The 17,892-nt window shown below is 38.7% G+C and overlaps 2 protein-coding genes across 4 annotated transcripts in view; both read left to right on the top strand.

The window, feature by feature from the left end:
- Positions 1-8,017, top strand: part of POLE2 (DNA polymerase epsilon 2, accessory subunit) — a 32,861-nt gene extending 24,844 nt beyond the window's left edge. For 2 of the 3 annotated variants that reach the window (XM_081134841.1, XM_081134843.1), the window contains exons 12-19: positions 341-430; positions 579-633; positions 1,212-1,271; positions 1,358-1,435; positions 2,894-3,002; positions 3,820-3,996; positions 5,673-5,740; positions 7,897-8,017. In XM_081134841.1, coding sequence (XP_080990967.1) covers positions 341-430; positions 579-633; positions 1,212-1,271; positions 1,358-1,435; positions 2,894-3,002; positions 3,820-3,996; positions 5,673-5,740; positions 7,897-7,915 — 656 coding nt within the window. In that variant the 3' untranslated portion in view covers positions 7,916-8,017. The remainder of the gene's footprint in view (positions 1-340; positions 431-578; positions 634-1,211; positions 1,272-1,357; positions 1,436-2,893; positions 3,003-3,819; positions 3,997-5,672; positions 5,741-7,896) is intronic. The other variant, XM_081134842.1, reaches the window with a different exon arrangement.
- A 1,085-nt stretch (positions 8,018-9,102) lies between these two features.
- DNAAF2 (dynein axonemal assembly factor 2) lies at positions 9,103-17,694 on the top strand. The gene is made up of 3 exons (XM_081134813.1): positions 9,103-11,885; positions 15,938-16,081; positions 16,830-17,694. The coding sequence occupies exons 1-3, from the start codon at positions 10,050-10,052 to the stop codon at positions 17,298-17,300; spliced, it is 2,451 nt and encodes an 816-aa protein (XP_080990939.1). The 5' UTR covers positions 9,103-10,049; the 3' UTR covers positions 17,301-17,694.
- The last annotated feature ends 198 nt before the right edge of the window (positions 17,695-17,892 follow it).

Below are 17,892 nucleotides of genomic sequence, written 5' to 3'. Positions count from 1 at the left end.
ACCTCCACCACCAAGATAACCCTCCTGGGTTTAACCTGTGGCACTGGTGTGGGCCCGCGTCAGCGTCTCCACAATCCAGCCCAGATCCACCAGTGTCTTCGCCCTCCTACAGCTCTCGATGCTTCTTCAGTTCCCTGGTTGTAGGGCTTCTGTTCAGCTAGATTTCAAGAGGCTCTGAGTGATGGTTGTTCTGTATTTTAGTTGTAATTTTGTTGTGGTTGTGGGAGGCGGGGGATACAGCTGTTTCCTACGCCGCCATCTTGTTTCCTCTCCCCTTGAGCAGATTTCTGACATCTAGACTAGAAAAGTAATGATCGTATTTATTCTCATATTTTTAAAGGTTATTCACCAGCACCTCCAACCTGCTTTATTCTGTGTGGCAATTTTTCATCTGCACCATATGGAAAAAACCAAGTTCAAGCTTTGAAAGGTATTAAGGGTCTATATTTATATAAACTAATAAGAAATGATCTACATTTTAATTTTATTCAAAAGATCTAGGTTTCGAACTAATGAAACAATTTGATTTTTATGTTCATTATATGCAAATTAAATTTAATATCCCTTTAAAATTTTAGATTCCCTAAAAACTTTGGCAGACATAATATGTGAATATCCCAATATTCACCAAAGGTAATGATTTCTGTTGCTGTATTTTTTATTTAAACAATTTTGTTTTAAAAAAATAGAAAGTGAATGTTAAGTTTGATATCAGTGATTATTAAGAAATGAATAGAAGAAAAAGTTGAGGAAATTAGTGCAGCTAAGAGATAAAATTATCCTTACATCATGATAATGCATGTTACACTGTACTAGAGACTTATAGTGAAAAGTATTAAAAGGGTGAGTGACAGTTTCAACCATATTTTTAATTTCTTGGTGATATTACTCTAAGTCTAGAGCTGCATTCTTCAGTAGGATAGTCACTGGCCACATGTGTCTCAAGTTAAATAAAATGTAAAATTTAGTTGCACTAGCCACAGGTTAAGTACTCAGTAAGTGGACAGTGCAGATACAGAACATTGCCGTCATTGCAAAAGGTCTACTGGGTAGTGTTGGTCTGGAGACTTTTAGTAGTTCACTTATTAAAATGCATGAGATTTTTAAATGTCTTAAATGTAGCACTTAATCAAAGATAATAACTTGCTTTTAGAAAATAGGATTGGGTTGCAATATTTTATTTAAATGAATCATGTCGAATTTTGCTACAGTAGTCGTTTTGTGTTTGTACCTGGTCCAGAGGATCCTGGATTTGGTTCCATCTTACCAAGGTAAGTTTTATTCAGATTTTATAACTGTGAAGTAAATTTTATAAAATTTTAAAATATACATTGTATCACATAAATTGTTTTCATAGGCCACCACTTGCTGAAAGCATTACTAATGAATTCAGGCAAAGAGTGCCATTTTCTGTGTTTACTACTAATCCTTGCAGGTAAATATTAGAATTTTGTTGGGTTTTTATTTTTTCCTTTCATTTAAAAATTAATCCTTATAATTTGTCTTTGAAGTGTGACTTATGAGATAAATATAAAATTTCTGTTTAAGTTTCTCAAAACTTTAAAAATATTTTAACTATATTTAAATAATTCAGTAATAATGAATTTAGAAGCTTGATTAACGGAGATTTTAAAATAGATATTCTCATTACATGCACATCCTTTAAGAGAAGCGACAGTGGAAGAATGAAAAGATGACACGTTTACCATGTGTGCCACTTACTGTGATCATAGGCTCTTCTGAGGGCATACCCTCAGACCTTGGTTCTCCTTCTTCTGCCCACATTCACTCCTGCTCTGACCTCATCCATCCCCATGGATTTAAATAACATCTTTTTTAACAACTCCTACATTTGTATATCCAGCTTAAACTTTCTCCTAAACTCCAGCCTAATAGACAACTCTAAACTGAACCTCTGATCTTCCTCCTCCCCTCTCAGCCCCCAACCTGTTCTGTGGCCTTCCTCATCAGAGTTCATGGGACCTTTATCCTTTCAGTCGCTCAGGCCCAAAACTTTGGGGTTTCTCTCACATGCAGTTTTTCAGGAAATCTTTCAAACATTTTAAGGAAGACTTCAAAATATATCCAGAATCTGGCTGCCTGTCTACTCTTCCATGTCTGTGTCCCTCTATCATCTTCTAGCCTGGGTTACTGTAATAGCCTCCTGGTTGGCCTCTAGGTTCTACCCCTGCCCTTCTGTAGTCTATTCTTAATACTGTGTCACAGTGTTCCTTTAAAGTGTAAAGCCCCTTATGTCATTCAGTAACACCCAATATCCTTGCAATGGTAGTCAGGGCCCTGCATGATATGCTTCCTATTTCCTCTCTGATTTCCTCTCCTACTTTTTCGCCTTGTTTATTTCAGTCACTAGCGCTTTTTTTCTGCTCCATCTTAGAACCTCTGCTCTAGCTGTTCCCTCTGCCTGCAGTGTTCTTCCTCTATCTGCCTCTCTCACCTCCTTCAACTCTGTGCTCAAATTAAATTGCATTATGAGCACACTTGTTCTGATCATCCTCTTTCATACTCCAGTCTTCTATGCCTTCTCTCCCCACAAATGATCCCAGTTAACCTTTTTTTTTCCATACACGTAATCATACCGTATAATTATCGTGTTTATTTTCTCTGACCACCCTCCTCTCATTAGAACATAAATTGCATGAGGGCTGGGACCATTTTGTTTTTTTCACTCATTCCTAGAATAGTGCTGTACATATATTAAGAGCTCAACAACTTATTGTCTAATGAATGGACGAATAGACAAATTCTGGTTGAATTTTTGCTCTGGTAAACAATGGAAAGTGGGAATGGTTTTGTACTATAATATAATTTGCCTTTTAAATTACCTCATATTTTTTTCTGATGAAGTCAAATTCAACTACTATTTTTATTTCAGAATTCAGTATTGTACACAAGAAATTATTGTCTTCCGTGAAGACTTAGTGAATAAAATGTGCAGAAACTGTGTCCGTTTTCCTAATAGCAGTTTGGATATTCCTAATCATGTAAGTTCAGTCTTCTTTATGAAACTATCTTACATGTTGCATTACATAAAATTTTGTTAAGCCACTTGATAATTTACCCTCTTTTGTTTACTTTAATTATGGTTAGAAGTTGAATATACTTTGGTCAGTAAGTTAATATTTGTCACTAATTAGTGTTTCTCAACATTGTCACTGAAGTATCCCCTAATGGGTGGAGGAAAGCCCAGAACAAGTAGGAAATTTCATTGAAGCTTCATGTTTTGCTCTAGAACTGATCTTACATTGTACTTCAAAATATATGTGTATTTGTTTTAATAAAATGTTCATGTTTATTAAATATTTCCTGTGATATGTCCACATAAGGATGTGTAGTGTTTATCTTGTAGCTTCAAGGTTACATGATACATGTACCCCCTTTTCAGAAGTATGAAAAGAGAACATACAGAGCATTTTCTGTATTTATTTTATAATTGTTAAAGCTTACGTAGGCTAAATATCTATTCTTGACATTGCTCAAGCTATGGAATTATCTTTAGATGAACAGAATTAGTAAATGAGTTTCTTATACAGGTATAAGTACAGTTGCTCCAATATGACCACTGGGAGAGTAACTTTTATAGTATATATTAAATTTAAACTCGTGGATTTTTCGTAAACTACAGGATAGTCAATCTCATTTCATATCCATGTTTCCCAAAGCTCTGTAATTCAAAGTTCTCCTAATTGTTTCTCAAATTGTATAATTCCTTTTGGTAATTAATATTTAATTGGAAATTATTTGTTAGCTGTTTTAACTTTTTCAAATGAACTAAAGTTTGTTTTGTATCCTTCCTTTTAGTTTGTAAAGACTATCTTATCCCAAGGACACCTGACTCCTCTACCTCTCTTTGTCTGCCCAGTGTACTGGGCATATGACTATGCTCTGAGAGTGTACCCTTTGCCTGATCTACTTGTCATCGCAGATAAATATGATCCTTTCACTTTGACCAATACTGAATGCCTCTGCATAAACCCAGTAAGAATGTAGTTAACATTATATAGTTATAGTTTGTCAAGATTAGAGTGTTACTTCTTTAAATTTAAAATATGTATTTAATATTACTGTTGGAATAAAAATATACTATTAATGAAACATTGAATTAATTTAGTAATACAGAAAGTTTTTAAACTTTCAGTATGGCATGTGACTATAATGTGACTTTTTCTAAAAAAAATAAATAAACCACAGCTTATAAATCCAAATAAATATTTTTCCCTTCAAAGTAACTTACCTTAAGATTCTTTTCTCAGAATTGCTTTCAAAGCCTGTATCCATTTTCTTCAAACATATAAATGGTACTTATCCTTTGAGAAGGATTTTGATTTTTAGAAGTTACCCAAGTCCCCAAAATCTAAAACTGATAAATGTGGAAATTCTTATTGGGATATATTGTACTACTTCATTTTTATGCAGAACCTTGAAATTGCTTCAGAATCTTAAAGTTGCTTCTACAAAAGTATCATTGACTTTAAATTTAGGAAATAAATACTGCATAAACATTGTGGTTGATATCAGAATGTCTCCACTAGAAGTTTTATACTCTGTGCTTCCTTGATTCTTATGAATTTTGGACCTTAGTACTTTTTTGCTTCATCTAGGTCATTTCTAGAAACATCATGCCTTACTATTGGTTACTGCTTCCTCAAACACACATTTATTGTGCCCAGCTTCCTACAAGACAGGGTGTTTTAGCCACAGAACTGTTGACATTTTGGACCAAATCCTTGTTGTGGAGCACTGTCCTGTGCATTGTAGGATGTTTAGCAGGATCTCTGGCTTCAACCCACTGGATGCGAGTAGCAGCCCCCAATTGTAACAATCAAAAATGTCTGAGGATATTTGACACGTGCCCTGGGGGACAAAATTGTCCTTGGTTGAGAACTACTCTAAGGATAAGCATAGTCAACTGGTTTGCTTTTATTGTTTGAAATTTGTCTGATTTTTGTAGACAATTCACATTGCAATATTCTTTAACAGTGAGGCTATATCCTTATTTAAATTGAACAGTTTGGGTATTCTCATACTTGATGCTTTATTTGAAAAACACCTTATTTCTGAATTGTTCCACCTTTTCATCCTGTAGTTGAGTAAACCACTCCCTACCATACTTACATCTTTTTTACCTTATTTATACCTTTTGGGCCCAACAGAATTAGAATTGCCTTTGACATTGCTTCATCCCTTCTTAATACTTATTCACATTAATGAATGCCTGCAATGGGCATGGCATTGTTAGTGCCAGGGACATGAAGACTGAAAGGACAGTCTCTGCCCTAGAGTTCAGTAGAGTTTAGTTGCTTTGAGGACCCATTGGAGAGGCATCAAACCCAGATTTTCACTGGGCAGAGGGGAAGGAAAGATTTCTTGACAATATCTGAGTGTCTTATATGCATCTTTAGCATACTAAGTAAAGCCACCCCTACTTACATTTCCAGTCACATCTGTTAGCATAAGACGGTCTAGCCAACTTTGGTTTCAAGTGGAGATACTTGATAGTAATACCTTCTCTCTGTAAAGATCAAGCATAAATCTGTCTCATCACTTTATAGTCACATGACTTTTAAAGTCACGATCAAGGAATTTAATTTTAAAAACAGGAATTCTTCTATAAAAGTTGAGTAATTCATTTACAGGCATTTTTCTCCCCAAAGGGCTCTTTTCCAAGAAGTGGATTTTCATTCAAAGTTTTTTATCCTTCCAACAAGACAGTAGAAGACAGGTAAGTATGACCACAGAAATAGGTAGAAGGAGCTGTTTCTTGGTGTTATATTGCTGAAGATCAGATGTTCTGTAGGTGTGTTGGGTTTTTAAAAAATGTCTGTAGTGACCCATTGGAAATGTTCTAGGCTGAAGTTACTGTGGTCATGCTGTGTGACATAGAATTGTATGTGTTTGATGGCATGTTTGTGATGAAATAGATCAAGCACTGTTTTCTGAGGGAAATCTCAGACCAGCTATGGAGGTGGGCCAGTTTTCTCACAGGCTGACGTCTAATGATGTTTGTATTATTCTGAGAGGTCAGCCCTACCCTCCACATGGTTGATTCTCAGAACCTAGGTAATCTGCCTTAAATTGGTAGCAAAGAAGTTGGAAGGAGCTGGGTGCAAGTGTGGTGATGGGGAGGGGTTAGGGTTGGAAGGAGGTCTTGGGGTAAAAAAGAGAATAATCACTTGAGAGGTAGTAGTTTTCAAAGGGCGATCTATGTATCACCTGCATCAGTCCTGGGGGTCCTTGTTAAAATGTGAAGGTTTGGGATCCCACCCCAGATTTAGCAAATGGCTCACTCTATAATTATACGGCCTATAAATATGCATTTTGACACTATATCCCTTGGATTCAGGCATCCTGACATGTCAGTTAATCAAACATATTTTTAAAAAGTTCCCATTTCCTGTTAAGAGCAAATAACCAACCCTGGCTGGGTGGCTCAGTTGGTTGGAGCATTGTCCCGTACACCAAAAGGTTGTGGGTTCGATTCCTGGTCAGGGCACATACCTATGTTGCAGGTTCGATCACCCACCAGTCAGGGCAGGAACAGGAGGCAGCTGATTGATGTTTCTCCCTCATAGATGTTTTTTTCTGTCTCTCTCCCTCGCTCCCTTCCTCTCACTCTAAAATCAATGAGAAACATATCCTCGGGTAAGGATTTAAAAAAAAAAAAGTAAATAACCAAGTAACTGCCTTCCAATTTCTTGTTAGAGAATATAATCTTGAACACACAGCCAAATTGTCTTTAATATATTTTTGTAATTAACAAATTTATTTTTTTTAAAATCAACACAATCATGATAAAAATTTCAAACAATGCTTAAAAGTGTAAAATACCCCTGCGATATCTCTGCTTCCCAACCCTGAACCCATTAATTCTTGAAAAAAAACTGTGCATTATTCTCTCTGCTCCTTACTCGTGGATGATTGAAGTCCATTCAGTTTATGAGATAGTCTACGTTTTATTCTTGGATTCACTCATTTGACATATATTTGATTTTTTTGTTTGTTTTGTTAATCCTCACATGAGATTATTTTTTTCCATTGATTTTTAGAGAGTGGGGAGAGAAAGAAAGAGAAACATCGATGTAAGAGAGACACATTGATCAGTTGCCTCCCACAAGGGCTCTTACAGGGGCCGAGTGTCCTTGACCAGAATGGAATCTGTGGGCCAACTCTCTAACCACTGAGCCAAACCGGCTAGGGCAGTACAACTGTTTTTATTATAGTTTTTATACTAGCAAAATAAGCAGTTTAAATGTATATCCATTTAAATGTATATACTTATTTAGAAGTTTTCTAATTTATTTAGATTTTAAAGCATTAAAGGGATTAGTTTCAAAAATTATAAATATATTTGTTAGTAATAGAAAAAAGGTAGAGACTAGTGTTCATAGTATTCTACCACTTGTATTTGTTTTTATAGCATATGCCCCCACCCCACCCCCGATGCATACATATGATTAGACAATCTTTATAAGGGTATACAGGGGTGGGGAACATCTGGCCCAAGGGCCCTATATGGCCTGCGAAATCATTAGGTCTGGCCCTGCCAAGGCAAATGCAGGCGGGACTTGAAATTCAATAAATCTAGGAGCTTTTTTCATAGCTAATTTTTAAGTTGATAATTTTGTATGTCCCTCAAATGATGTTATAAATATCCAAATAGCCCTTGGCAGAATAAAGGTTCCCCACCCCAGCTTTATAAGGATATACAGTTGCTTCTAGGGAGCAGAAACAGTGTGACACTGATGTATTTTTCCTGCACCTTTTGGTTTTGGAACAATATGTATGTATTTTTTAAATGAATTAACTAGAACTAAATATTAAGAAATGTACAATAACTTAAATTTTCAGAATGTTTCATTTTCTATTTTCTATTTTCAGCAAACTTCAAGGTTTTTGAGATTCTTGAAGACCATCCAAAGAAACAAAATTCATCAATTTTCTGCTTAATTATATATTTTATGTAATTTTGATACTTGGTTACAATAAAATTATGTTACCAACTTTAGAATGTTTAAATTATATTTTATGAAATTTTGATATTAACTTAACGTGATGGTATAGTTTGCAAAGTTTTATAGGAAAAATATTTTCTAATCTTTTAAGAAAAATATGAAAATATATATAAAGATGTAATCAAATTATACATTTGCACTTAAAAACTGAAGTTTCATTATTTCTATACTAGTCCATGCTAATGTTCATTTTTTTCAGAGAGAGTAGAAGAAACATTGATGTGAGAGAGAGACATTGATTGGTTGCCTCCCGCGTGTGCCGTGACCGGGGTCAGGGTTTGAGCCTACAACTGAGGTAAGTGCCCTTGACCAGGAATCGAACCTGAGACCCTTCAGTCTGAGGGCTGATGTTCTAACCACTGAACAAAACCGGCTAGGGCTTAAGAAAAACAGATATTTAACATTTTGAATCATTATTTTAGTCTAACTTGTGTTTTTATTACCATAAGAGTCCTTACAGTATGTCTGACAATTTTCAGACTGTAAATTTCAAGTCACAGAATTTATTCTAATGATAGTGAAAACCTTTGTTTCAAGATATTACTGTGATATTCATTACATAATTATCTTTTGGCAATGGAAATTTAAAAACAGTCCCCATAGTTTTTACATTTAGAAGACATGTTTATTTTGAAGCAGCATGTTTTACCATATTGGCTGTAATCACTCAACACTGTTCCCTTACTTTCAGTTTATGGTGCTGGAACAATAATCCAGAAATGAATCTCAATGACAGGAAGTTGTTAGAGGTACAAAGAGTGTTTCAAATTTAGGAGTAACCTAATATTACAAAGAGCTTGGCACAGAAGACATTTCTTTTGATGAAAATTAGCTTTTGGGCCCTGGCCAGTGTTGCTAAGTGGTTAGAGCATCAGCTAGTGCACTATAGGGGTCTGGGGTTCAATTCCCAGTCAAGGGCACATACCTGACTTGCAGGTTCAATATCTGGGTTGCAGGTTTGATTCCTGGCCCTGGACAGGGTGCATTTGGGAGGCAACCAACTGATGTGTTTCTCTCACATCAATGTTTCTCTCTTCCCCTCTCTATCTCCCTCCCACCCTCCCACTCTCTCTAAAAAGAAAAAGTATCCTTGGGTGAGGATTAACAAACAAAAAAACAAAAACAAGCTTTTGGGGGAAAAGATAGTGATAAAAAACCAAAAATGACATTAAAGGGAAACTTCCACAAGAAAATTGGATGTGACTGTGGTAAGTGAATCAGTGGTTAAGGATGAAATGGTAATTTGAGATGTGGTTTGAGCATGGCAAATTCGGGGAGAATGTTAGAAGAGGCCTGATATTAGAGGAAAAAAATTTCACTTTAATTTCAAATAGACTGGAAAAATTGAAGTTAAAGATGAAATCAAGGCATAAGTTCAGAAGCTATTAGATTACTTGGAAGAAATTTACAATTTGGGCCTTGAAAATAGTAGTGAAATAGACACTGCAAGGTGGTTGGTCCAGTTGTGAGAACCAGAGAGCTAAATATGAACGATGGGTAGAAAGTTGTTGGTGGAGATTGGGTACAAGGTATTCCCTCATTCATTAAGTCATTCATTTGCAAATAATTGCTTCCATAAATAAAGATGAGCTGTTTGATACCTTTTCAGGAACACAGTTAATGGGTAGAAAGGTGCAGGATCAGTTGTACCCTGAAGTGATGTGAAGTATGTCCATAATTCTGAAAATTCAGACAATTATGATAGTTATTCTAGTGCAAAAGTAACTTCGCCATGGCACAGGAATCTGTAAAACACAGACTGTTGGGTAGTTAGTTGGTTTGAGGAAACTAATGCTATTTCTGGCATTTCCGCCATCCCACTCCAATTTCTGCCCCTCCTCCCTGGTGTTGGTGGTGTCGCCATAGCAACAAGCACGCGCTGTCCAAGGCGCGATTCTCTGGCAGTAACGGATCTGCGCCACCACACTCGCCCTGGGCTGGCGACTCCACGGAGCGTCCCACCTGCTCTGGTATTGGGTTGACTGCCCTTGGCCTCAGGGCTAGGGGGTGAGGGGCAGCATGGCCAAGGCGGCGGCCTCGTCGCCGCTGGAGGACTTGGACCTTAGCCGAGAGGAGGTCCAGCGGCTCACCTCCGCCTTTCAGGACCCGGAGTTCCGGCGAATGTTTTCTGAGTATGCAGAGGAGCTCACGGACCCCGAGAACCGGCGGCGCTACGAGGCGGAGATCACCACGCTGGAGCGCGAGCGTGGAGTGGAGGTGCAATTTGTGCACCCGGAGCCTGGCCACGTGCTGCGCACCAGCCTGGACGGGTCGCAGCGCTGTTTCGTGAATGTGTGCAGCAACGCGCTGGTAGGCGCACCCACCAGCCGGCCCAGCTCCGGGAGCGCAGGGGCCGGTCGCCAGTGGTCCCTGCCGTACAGCCTGGCTCCCGGCCGCGAGTACGCGGGTGCCCGCGGCGCCCGCTACATGGTCTACGACGTGGTGTTCCACCCAGACGCGCTTGAGCTGGCCCGGCGCCACGAACGCTTCCTCCAGATGCTGGACGCCACAGCCCTTGAGGCCGTGGAGCAGCAGTTCGGAGTGAAGCTGGACCACAGAAATGCAAAGACCCTTAAGATTAAGTACAAGGGAACTCCGGAGGCCGCGGTGCTGCGCACACCCCTACCCGGGGGTGGCCCGGCCCGGTCCGAGGGGGAGCCGGAGAGCCCGCTCCCCGATTTTCCCTACCCCTACCGGTGCCCCTCGGCTGCCGGAAACTCTGCAGGCCCCGGGCCTCGGGTTCCCTCCACTCCAGAGGCGGCACCGCAGCGCGCCCCGACCAAGCCTCGCTACAGTGTGGTGCAGCGCCACCATGTGGACCTCCAGGACTACCGCTGTTCCCGGGACTCGGCCCCCAGCCCCGTGCCCCAGGAGCTGGTGGTCACCATCGAGCTGCCGCTGCTGCGCTCAGCCCAGCAGGCAGCGCTGGAGGTGACGGGAAAGCTGCTGTGCCTAGACTCGAGGAAACCCGACTACCAGCTGCGGCTCTCGCTCCCCTACCCAGTGGACGACAGCCAAGGCAAGGCGGAGTTCAACAAGGCCCGGCGACAGCTGGTAGTCACGCTGCCCGTGGCGCTGCCCGCCGCTCGCCCGGAGCCCTTGGCGGCGCCGGAAGAACCCGCCGCCGCGTCCGGAACTGACAGCGCCGCCTGCGCTTCCGCTCGCGACGGAGAGACGCGTCCAGCTGGGGCTTGCGCGGGGCGCGAGGCCCCGGATCCCTGCCGAGCTGGGGCTGCAGACGCCGGGACCCCCGCCCCGGACGCCGCCCGGGAGGAGCTTGTCTTTGAACCTGAGGAATGGGACTTCAGCAGGCAAGCGGTGTCCACTACCGGCATCGAAGAGAAACCGATCCCGGAAACAGGGAGCGCACCTGGGGACGGTGGCGAAGGCTCTCCCTGTGCTTGGTCTGGGGACCTGGACAAGGGGTCTTCTGCAGGAAGCGGGAGTGCGTGCGGAGATCTCAGCCCTGAGACCCGCGTGGCCCGAGAAGACGCGGGCAGGGAGCCTTCCGTTCCAGCCATGGATGGTCCCGGGACAGACAGTGGGGGGCCTCGGTGTCCTCCTTTGCAGTGTAATCAGGATGAAGAATCCCTGACTCTGCTGATTCAAGTGCCTGGGATCCAGCCGCAAAGTCTTCAAGGAGATGTGAGCCCTCTCCGATACAAATTGTGCTTCTCCACCCAAGACTTAGTTTATTATTCCTTCTTTTTGCAGTTTGCTCCAGAAAATAAACTGAGTATCAAAGAACCAGTGGTTAGCATTTCTTCAAACAATGCAGTAATAGAGCTGGCCAAATCTGCAGAGTGCTATGGACATTGGAGAGAGTGGTATTACGGTGTAGACGATTCTTTGGAGGTAACGGTTCTTTCTTGAGTCTTAATATTTAAAATATTTCATCCTACTTTTTAAAATTACATCCTCTCAGTGTATCCTAAAGTATTTTACATTAGAACTTCTCTCGAAATGATTTAAAATTGGTAAGGCGTGTTGAAAGCTGTCAGTGCACATTAAATACATATTGAAAAAGAAAACAAAAACATGTATCCTCTCCAATGGATGAGTTTCAAATCTTCAAAATTGCCCTTAATGCATTTGTTTCCCTGGAGTCCATTGAGGAGATGGATTCCAAGGGATCCGCAAGTCTCTACGATTGTATGCAGAAAGTTGAGGATGCTTTCTTCTGGGGAAATGGGCTATAGCTTTATCATATTCTCAAAGGGGCTGATGACCCAAATAGGTTTGAGGTACTCTGTTAGGGTCTATTTTAAGTTGGTAAGTAACATTGTCCGACCTTGGAAAGTAAACAACTTACTTCTGGAGATGCAAAAGTCGGTTAGCCATATTTCTTGTGTAGGAAACGAATTCAAAACGAGGTATCAATCTAAGTAAACCCCTTGCCCTTTCGACCATAGAGCGCTACTTGATATTAGTCGCTTAGCTGATCTTGGTGGGGTTGTCCTCAGGTGGGCATTGTTACATTGAAATTACATCTTTTTTTGCATCTGTTTTAATCATCTTTAAGTCCCTACTAGTATTTGTCACAATGGCTGGCATTTAACAAAGTGTAATATAAACGTTAAACTGAATGGCACCCATATACTCTAGAACTGGGCTATTACCTAGTTTATTTAGGTTATAATTTTGATAATTCAGTATGTGGTAGTTGCTACTATACTTTTTTAGGTTTTTGAGGTTCTTGAATTTCAGATTTAATATTCCAGTACTATGGGCAAATATTGAAAAAGAAAACTACTTAAAATATGAAGTTCTAAAGAACTTTGTAAACTCATAAAAGAACAATTAGTGGTTTTGATTGCAGTTTTTATCATGTAAATTGAGATGTCACAGCCCTGCCCCGGTGGCTCAGGGGTTGAGCACCGACCTGTGATCCAGGAGATCCGGGTTAGGTTTCCCGTTGGGGGGCATGCCTTGGTTGTGGGCTCCATTCCCAGTATGGGGCTTTGCGGGAGGCAGCTGATCAGTGATTCTCTCCGATGTTTCTCTCTCTCTCTCCCCCTCTCCCTTCCTCGCTCTGAAATCAATGGAGCCATTTAAAAAACAAAATTGAGGTGTCACATGTAAATTTTAAAAGCTGTTTTAACATATTTAAGGGTTTAATTCCCAGAAACAACACAAAGTGCACAGATTACATACTAAATAAGTTTTTGACTGTGGGCTTTAACCTGCCAGAAATTTTCACTTCTTCACTGTTTTTTTTCTAGAAACTTGCTAAGTTACATTTATATTTTATGAGGAGCATCTTCTGTGAGAAGTGGTTAATTTGAAAGCCTCCAACAGTGGAAAATAAGTAGCCAGGGCCAGGTAAAATACTTTGTGATAATATAAAATAGGAAATTGACTATCTGTTTATGTCATTAGAAGCAGGAAATTTAGGAAAGGGCAGTCATTTTCCTGTAATTGTCTTAATAAATGTGAAAATAACTCATAATATGACCAAGCAGTTGAGAAAATATTAAAGAATATATTTTAATCTGATTTTCTAGTATGTCAGCATTATTTTAGCAAAGAAACTAGACAAAAATAGGATTATGGCAACTGGGGTTAGATTCAAAGTTATAATCCCCAAATGGGATTATATCTTTGAAGCCTGAAATAGACTTATAATTTCTTCATTAATCATCACATTTGCTAAGGCTGACAGAATCATAATGATGTTTTTTACTTTACATTTCACTGTCACTGGACCAGGCTCTATGTATTAAAGTAAAATTCTAAAAAATCACAAGAGTTGCCCTGGTGGGTATGGTTCAGTTAGTTGGGTGTCATCCAGTGCATGGTAAGGTTTTGGGTTTGATACCTGGTCAGGGCACATGCCCAGGTTTTAGCTGGATCCCAGGCAGGGGACATGCAGGAAGCAGCCTATCGATGTTTCACTCTCACACAGATGTTGCTCCCTCTCTCTCTCTTCCCCCCTTCCTCTTTCTCTGAAAGTCAATAAATAAAAATTACAAGAGTAGTTGGTGGGTAGATAGATATATCATGATTATATTATATGCATTGTATGAAAATAATTACAATGTAAGGAGACTGAACTTGTGGCTGTCAAGTTCAGAATTGTTACTTTCCACATAAATAAGTACAAAGTACTTTTATATAAGCCTTTTAAAAAATATATCTTAGCCCGGCTGGGTGTGGCTCAGCGGTTGAGCATCGACCTGGGATCCAGACTATCAAGGTTCTATTCCCGGTCAGGGCACATGCCGGGGTTGCGGGCTCAATCAATGACCCTCTCATCATTGATGTTTCTATCTGTCTCTCCCTCTCCTTTCCTCTCTCTGAAATAAATATATATTTAATAAAAAATAAAAATTAAAAATATATCTTATATTGATTTCAGAGAAAGGGAGAGGAAGAGATTGAGATAGAAACATCAATGATGAGAGAGTCATTGATGGGCTGCCTCCTGCACAACCCCCACCAGGAATGGAGCCTGCAACCCAGGCATTGTGCCCTGACTGGGAATCATACCAAGATCTGGATCATAGGTCAATGCTCAACCACTGAGCCACGCGGGCCGGGCAAAGCCTTAAATATTCAGTGGGAATTTTCCTAACGCTTCAGGACCACTGAATACCTTTTATAGTAAAATATGTTATCTTTTATAGTAAAATCAGTCATCAGAATGTGAAGACAATTTTATGCAAATTGTATTTCAATCATAACTATTTCCATTATAGATACATATTATTTTTCCTTGGATTAACTAAAAACTAAACTATTTGCTGTATTTTTTTACAATTAATGTGTCTTTTCCAGAGACAGAAAACTTAGAAGTGCTTTTTTTTTTTTAATTTTTACCTGAAGATATTTTTTCCACTGCTTTACAGAGAGTGGAAAGGAGGGAGAGGAGGACATCAATGTGAGAGAGAGACACTGATTGGTTGCCCCCTGCACACAGGAGGCCTGGGATCAGGTCTGCAACTGAGGTCTGTGGGCCCACGCTCTAACCACTGAGCCAAACTGGCCAGGGCTAGAAATGCTTTTGATGGGGGTGCTTTTATAATACAGTGTTATTCTGGATCGTCAAAAAAATAGCAAGGCAATTTACTCCAAAAGTAGAATTTCTCTGTTCCCAAGGTTCACTTGTTTGGTAGGTGTTCCCAATTTCAGACACTGTTTAATACAAGAAAACCTTAAATTTGTCTCTTTCTGAGTATACAGGTAAATACTTTTATTTTGGGCAACAATGAACTTATTTTATGAATATGGTTATTCTTTCAATGCCCTAACTATATATCTGTATTCACTTGACATGAATATAAACACATTGTTTTGTGTTTGGGATTTTTGTGAATGTGATTTTTGCATTTCCTAATAGTTTGGAAAACTACCTCATTCTTATAAATAGCTATATGCTGGTGTCACGCTGGATTATCTCATTGCTTAAAAATAAAATATACTTCTTTTAAATAAAATGTTACACTTGGCTCTTACCTGAACAAGAACTAAAAGGCAAACTGTTCACACAAAATTTGAATAGATCCTGTCATGTGTATTTCTTAACTGACTCATTAGGAAGTGTTCTAAAATTGAATTACCTTATATACCTGGGACTGCATTTATAGCTCTAGAGGTGATGTTATTCCTATAAAATATTAAGAGAAAAAAAGGAAAAGACAGTATCATTCCCAAGTAAGATTATCTAGAAGAGATAAAAGAACTAGAAAATGAATTGAACTTTTTCTTTTAGGGTATTTTTCTATAGTGTATGTACTCTTGCTATCATTATTGCTGTGTACAAAACTGTTTTCTTTTGCCAAGGAAGCACAGGAATAACATTAAACACTTTAAAGTGTAATCCTTGTGTGAGAACTTTTATGAACTGTTTTTATATAAAACTGTGAGGTATGACCTATAAAGCAGAATATTTTTTCTTTATATTTTAGGAAAGGTGGTTTGTGAATGAAGAAAATGTTAATGAATTTCTTGAAGAGACCCTGAGTTCTCCATTGCAGCAGACAACGCCCCTAACCACACCATTAATTGAAGTTCTTCAGATTACTGATAGCAAGATTCAAATTCATGCAGAGGTAAAGATTTTGGTACTTTATTAGAATAGTGATTTAGGACAAGGCTAAAGCCTAATGAATAGCTTAATTCTTAAAGCCTAATGTAACTTTAAGCTAAATGTACATAATGGCTGGGAAGAAGAATGAAGACTTTTTTGCATGCATTTTACTATGTCCTAACCACTCTGCAATTCATTTCCATATATATTATCTCATTTAATCCCAAAATAAATGTCAAATGAGGAACAGAAAAACTGACATTTGGGAAGTTAGTCCAGGGACAAATAAGTTTTTTTGACTTTCAAACCATGGTAACTATGTCTTAAGTTTGTTCATTCTTTCAAGTTGAATCTTTGGTTATTTTTAGTCTTCAGTATTAAATGCAGAAATAATTTAGTTAACTAGCACAATTGGTATTTATGAATTGGGGAAAGAGTGGCTTTGAAGAATCACAGAAATTCAAGAACATTCAAGAATGTCCTAGTAAGAATAACTGCCTAAGGGTTTGTAGGCCAGGATTATTTTATCCTGAGGGAGATGAGTCATTGAAAGGATTTAATCAGAGAATTAATGCCAGGCTTGCATTGTTTGCATTGTCAATAAATGACCGGCAGCATTTGGGTGATGACTTTGAGGAAGAAGCCTGTCTGCAGGTCTGCAAGGATTATTCCCTCACAATTAAAAAAAAATTTTTCCCCCCAGATGGTACTACAATGTAATTTTCTATTTACTTCAAAGAATTATTAATTTGTTGTTTCTCTTGACATAGTTGCAAGAATGTAGTAACTCTGAGCAGCTTCATGAAAAGGAAGAAAGAGTCAACGAAGGAAGTCATCTAACTGAAAATGAAAATATAGAACATCCTACTACCTCAGCAACTGATTCTGATTCATCTATAGCAGTTAAAGAACTAGAAATAGACAATTGTGGTTCAGTTGAAAACTTGAAACAAGAGTCTCTTGATGTGTCCCAAATGTTATTTGTTAAGTCTCAGCAACCTGAGTCAAAAATGGAACCTGAATTTGTAAAGGAAAAAGGTGCTGTTTACTCAAGTGAGGAGAAAGATAATTTAAAAGAACCAGTAATGACTGAAGAGAAAGAATTGACAGTCCACAGTGTACCTGGTTTTGACAGCATAAAAGAAACCAATATGCAGGATGGTAGTGTGCAGATTATTAAAGATCATGTGACTCATTGTGCATTCAGTTTTCAGAATTCTTTGCTATATGAGTTGGATTAATTCTATATAATTCTAGAATTTAAAGGTAAAGAGAAAAAAATTTTTAGACTTAAATTCTATTTCTGTTAACTACTATCTTAATAAAACCAAAGATATTCAAGAAAGTATATTTTGGGTTTAAAATAGGTTTTCTGTTCGCCCTCCTAAAACTGAAGATATTAGAGATTAAAATTCTCAATTTTGATTCTAATGGGGAAACTGGAGATATTTATGTTTTGCATTTTAAGTTTATAGTTTCCTTAATTGGGGAGATAAGTTTTGTGATTCCTCTGATAGATGTAGACCCTTTCTGAGAGTTAAACATTTAGTTTTAATATAACCTGTATATATCTACTTATGTGTTGTTTTTGGCTTTTGTTTACCATTACACTATAATAAAATTTCAAAATATTCACTAAGTTGTGTCTGTTACAAAAAGCAGTTCTTAAGAATGTAATTAACTAGAAATATGAGTTGTGTGTGTTGGGGTGAAGGCAGAATCTTAAAACTGCGTTTAGAAGTTTCACTAAGTAGGATTTATTTATGCTTGAAATAGAGATTCTTAGAGATGAAAGAACTTCACTAACCAATGTTAACAATTCAAACAATTATA

This window comes from Miniopterus schreibersii (assembly GCF_964146895.1).
Source record: "Miniopterus schreibersii genome assembly, chromosome: 1".
Lineage (NCBI taxonomy): Eukaryota > Metazoa > Chordata > Mammalia > Chiroptera > Miniopteridae > Miniopterus > Miniopterus schreibersii.
This window is presented reverse-complemented; position numbering and strand designations above follow the sequence as displayed.